Source organism: Leptonychotes weddellii, chromosome 15 (assembly GCF_054177405.1).
Source record: "Leptonychotes weddellii isolate Sample4059 chromosome 15, ASM5417740v2, whole genome shotgun sequence".
NCBI lineage: Eukaryota > Metazoa > Chordata > Mammalia > Carnivora > Phocidae > Leptonychotes > Leptonychotes weddellii.
The window spans coordinates 5,749,841-5,755,061 of record NC_138383.1 but is presented as its reverse complement, the minus strand read 5'-3'; the positions used below and the strand labels follow the sequence as shown (position 1 = coordinate 5,755,061).

The window sequence follows — 5,221 nt, the reverse complement described above, 5'->3', positions numbered from 1 at the left end:
CCATCCGTGGGAGGCATTGTGCTAGGTGGCTGAAACATTTATTATCTCATGTAATCTTCACCATCCATAAGGTGCTTATTAACTCTTAAGAGTAGTGATGATGCATCCCAGAATTGCTTCTCATTCCATTGCTTTCAAAATACATTTCTAGGGATAGGACTCAGGCATTGGTATGTTTTTAAAACTCACCAGGGGATTCTAATGCAAAACCACAATCCAGAATCACTGTTAGTCGGATTTAAAAGCAGCAGTATCTTAATTCAAAAATAAGCCTCAGCAGCACAGCTGGCCCTCTCCGATACACCATAACCCCCACAAGGACGTTGGGAAGACTCCCAACAGACTTCCCTCATATCCAGGGATTCCACCTTCTATTGACCTCCTGTTGGCACAATCTCCTCCAGAACTACATGCTATGACCATAGTCTCCCATTTCTCCTCAAACTATGCTACTCCTCACCATCTTCCATTCCACATCATCCCCTTTTGGGAGAATATAAACTGGGTGTTACAGCGCAACTAATGAATCATTGAACGCTACATCAAAAACTAATGATGTACTATATGTTGGCTAATCGAATTTAAATAAATACAAAATAAAAAAGTAAACTGATCATCAGGTTAAAATAATTTCCACAAAAACACGAACAAGCAAAAAAATGAACCAAACGACTTGACACTCCTATTTCTGAAAAGTTGCTACTACCTTTTGTTTTGGCCTCAAGCAGTGTGGATGAATAGGAGGGGTGCTTTGGAGTAAAAATTCTCTCATTTCCTTGTACAAAACAATGTTCACTTAGATACTATTTGCTGCTTTCAGGATATAAATATGTGGGGTATTAATGTGAGAGCAGCCAGAAAGAGATTAGCTAAATTGTTCCAATAATTACTCAAAATGGCAGTATAACTCCCATCATTTGAACCTCCCCTCCAAAGGCAAAAAATTAAAATGCAAATATTACTTTCAGTATTTTCAACAATTCACTTATTTTCAAAGTGTTCTTTTAAAAGTGCACCTTAGGGGCACCTGGGTGGCTCAGTTGGTTAAGCCTCTGCCTCCGGCTCAGGTCATGATCCCAGGGTCCTGGGATCAAGCCCCCGCATCGGGCTTACTGCTCAGGGGGGAGCCTGCTTCTCCCTCTCCTGCTCCCGCTCCCCGTTTGTGCTGTCAAATAAATATAATCTTTAAAAAAATTTTTAAATAAATAATAAAGTGCTCCTTACGGATGCCTGGCTGGCTTAGTTGGGAGAGGGGGCAATTCTTGATCTTGGAGTCATGAGTTCAAGCCCCACGCTGGGTATAGAGATTACTTAAAAAAAAAAAAAAACTCCATAAATTTTGCATAGAAAAGGTCTTTATGATAGCAATGTATGTGAAATAGGGGGAGAACAATGAAGAAGTTTATTTAACAGTGGTAGTTATACACTGACCCAACTATCAATAAGTTACACCACCATATTACCAAACAGTGCCCTTTCCACGCTTTTCCCTCTGGCTTTTAAAATTCCATCCAGTTTTTCTACTACCAAGTTTATATTCCCCCCAACATGGCAAAAGCTCAGACATTAGTAATTCCTAATTAAACAAGAACCCAATTCAAGATCCTTTATATAATAAAGTTCTCTGGCTTGAATTTCAATCCTAATTTTTAGGGCACCACCAAATTCCACCATTCAACAGTACCTAGTGCAACTCAAGAGATACACACTTACCTAAGATTTTTTGGGGGCAGGCTTCCCACAGTTTCACAATATAAATTGTAAACGGAGATTGGTAACATACAGGAATAAAAGTCATTGGTTCAATATTAACTCATATAGAGTGAAAAAACTATGCAACAGGCATGCCTGGTTAGCTGTCAGAAGAGCATGCGACTCTTGATCTTAGGTCATGAGTTCGAGCCCCACATTGGGTGTAGAGATTAAATAAATAAAACTTAAAAAACCTACAGAAAACCTGTCTGGGGAAGCTCGTTCACCATAAAAATGGGGGATGTAAAAAAAAAGACCATATTGCAACAGGATGAACTAAGTGAATGACAAGGCATGATAGTACATGGGGACTTGATCCCAAAAGGCCACATTGGTAAGAGGAGTGGAAATTCAGTTTCTTGAGAACCAATATGGAAGAACTGCATTAACAGGGATCAGACCTATTCTCTAGTCCTAGTTTCATAATCCTCTGTGTGACAAGTAACAACCCTCAGGAACTCAGCTTCCTCATCTCTAAAACGGGTTAGAATTAGGTAATCTAAATCTCTCCAGCTCTAATATTCTGTTTACTAGTTTTAGAGCTGTTACCCTTCCCCACACATTTGAATTTAAAAACTGTGGTGCCCTGCATATTTAAGGCTGTAAGAGTGGAGATATGTGGATAAGTATTTTCTGTCCTTCAACATCCTCAAGGAACGAAGACTCTATTTTGGGTTAGGGAATATTTATTCATCAAAGGAGGCTAGAATGGTTGAGTGATTTATCAGCAGAGTTAGCAAACTCAACTTTCTCTTAGCTGCATGTACTAACCCATTCTGCCAGGTAGTGGTAACAGAGAATACTTGGGAGTAAATCCACAACATTATGACCCAATTTTTGCTAGTAAAGTTGCGTATTTGGAACTGCCTAAGCTTTTTAAACAAAGAGGCTGAAACATCAGTTACTAGTCATTTATAAACTTTGTTATTCTTTGTTTTGTATCAGTCTGTCAGGAATGCAGTGTAGCTTTATTTCTTCCTTGAAATGTTACTTCTAGCAGCCTACTCATTTCATGGTTTTTTCTAAGCTTCTCAATATTCTTCAGAATAAAGAAAACAGCTCATTTTAAACAAGAAGTTTATTTAAACAACAAGACGCTTGACTTGAAGGGAAAACTATCTAGGATTCATTTCTTTTAGAGTAATTTATCCCTACTTAAAGACAGATTGCCCTACATGTAACAGCTACGTACAAAAAAGTTATAAAATTGTCCTTGGTTTTACAATGATAAATGAAAAACATTAAAATTCTCCAATCGAACAAGGTATGCAAGGATTTTTATGTTGTTCTTTTTTTGTTAAACAGTGAGAGCAAAATAACTTACTGGAATATAAAGATAAGAACTGACTGAGCATGCCACTAATGGAGAGAGGGGGTATTTTCACAGAAGCAGTATTTTCCCCCATCCCATCTCCATTTGATGTCGATCAAAACATACCATTGGCCATTTAGTTAAAAAAAAAAATGCAATATGCTTGTGCACATACACAGTTACTTTATGTACAATAAAGGAATGGGGAAGGGGAAAATGAAAGAATAGAGAAAACTATACTGTAGTAGTCAGGATGTGGTGGAACCAAATTACGGCTTTCTAATTGAGAATGTCTTCTTGGTCTGGAGGAACAGAGTTCTGGAGTAAAGTAGCAGGTTCCCTTTTTAGTAGACACCTCCTGTCTGCTGCTGGAACACATCAATTGTATCTTCATCCTCCATTTCCAACTGGCATACGAGAGAAGAAAAACAAATGGAAGGCCACTGATTATCAGCTCTTAAGATCTGTAACTCTCAAGTACCCCGAAAACTGCACAAGTTCCACCCAATTTCAGTGTTCATTATTGTGGACATCCCATAGCTTAATGTAGCACCAGTCTTAAATTAACTTTTCACTTGGTCTTCCTTATATGAAGATTATAGAAAACTTAGTTTTTAAGTGAAAAAGCTGGGGAGCACCTGGGTGGCTCAGTTGGTTAAGCATCTGCCTTCGGCTTGGATCATGATCCCAGTATCCTGGGATCAAGGTCCACATTGGGCTCTCTGCTCAGCAGGGAATCTGCTTCTCCCTCTCCTTCTGTCCCTCTTCCCTGCTTGTGCACCCCCCTCTCAAATAAATAAAATCTTAAAAAATAAGAATTTTAAGTGAAAAAGCTGAGTATGTGCACGAGTTAAACTGCCTCCCTTTTAATTATTGAAAATAAAAATGTTATAAAAATGATAAATTTATCACTTATCATAATGATAAAAATAAAGAATTATATAAAAGGGCGCCTGGGTGTCTCAGTCGTTAAGCGTCTGCCTTTGGCTCGGGTCATGATAGCAGGGTCCTGGGATCGAGCCCTGAATTAGGCTCCCTGCTCAGTGGGAAGCCTGCTTCTCCCTCTCCTACTGCCCCCCCTGCTTGTGTTCCTGCTCTTGCTGTCTCTGTCAAATAAATAAATAAAATCTTAAAAAAAAAAAAAAAGACATAAAAAACAAAATAAATGGAAATAAGAATATGTGTAAAGGTCTCACTGCAATGTTGTTTAAATGAGCAAAAGACTGGAAATAACCTAAATATCAATAAAAACTCAAAGAAATGTGGTACACTCTTAACAGGAAATACCACAAAGATTTACATGTGTAGAAATGGAACTATCCCTAAGATATAATATTAGGCTAAAAACAAACTTAAAAACTAGGTAGCAGAGTGCCTGGGTGGCTCAGTCAGTTGGGCGTCCGACTCTTGATTTCAGCTTGGGTCATGACCTCAAGGTGGTGAGATCCAGCCCTGAGTTGGGCTCCAGGCTCAGCAGTCTGCCTGGGATCCTCTCTTCCCCCTTTTCCCTCTCCCCTTCCCTCTGCTCATGCTCAATAAATAAATACATAAAATCTTAAAAAAAACCAAAACCAAAACCAAAAAAACCAACGAGATGGCAAAAGTGCTTACAATATGACTATATTTGTATTTCTAAAAGTGTGTTTGTGTATGCGCACGCAGGCATAGCATGAATGCATCCTGGCATGTGCAGGAAGCATTGCAGTTAGCTCTGTGCAGTAAGGGAAGGAATATGTGTAAGGACAGATTTATTAAAAAACTACTTTAAATTTTAAACTGTAACTCACAAACTAAGTTTGCAAGGCTCACTACCCACACATTATACATAAAAGAACCATCCTTTCTACCACAGTAGAAAAATCTTGGTACATATGGCAATCCTATGAAATAAATAACCTTTGTAACAGTTTATTATGCTGAGGGCGCCTGGGTGGCTCAGTTGTTAAGCGTCTGCCTTCGGCTCAGGTCGATCCCAGAGTCCTGAGATCGAGCCCCACATTGGGCTCCCTGCTCCGCGGGAAGCCTGCTTCTCCCTCTCCCACTCCCCCTGCTTGTGTTCCCTCTCTCGCTGTGTCTCTGTCAAATAAATAAATAAAATCTTAAAAAACAACAAACAAAACCCCACAGTTTATGCTGATAATTACCCTCAAAAAACAC

General features: G+C 39.1%; 1 protein-coding gene across 2 annotated transcripts in view; it reads right to left on the bottom strand.

Annotated features, from left to right (window-relative positions):
* Positions 1-2,812: 2,812 nt before the first annotated feature.
* Positions 2,813-5,221, bottom strand: part of SUMO2 (small ubiquitin like modifier 2) — a 13,128-nt gene continuing 10,719 nt past the window's right edge. For both annotated transcript variants that reach the window (XM_081804529.1, XM_006728066.3), the window contains one exon: positions 2,813-3,471. In XM_081804529.1, the coding sequence (XP_081660655.1) occupies positions 3,409-3,471 (63 nt within the window). In that variant the 3' untranslated portion in view covers positions 2,813-3,408. The remainder of the gene's footprint in view (positions 3,472-5,221) is intronic.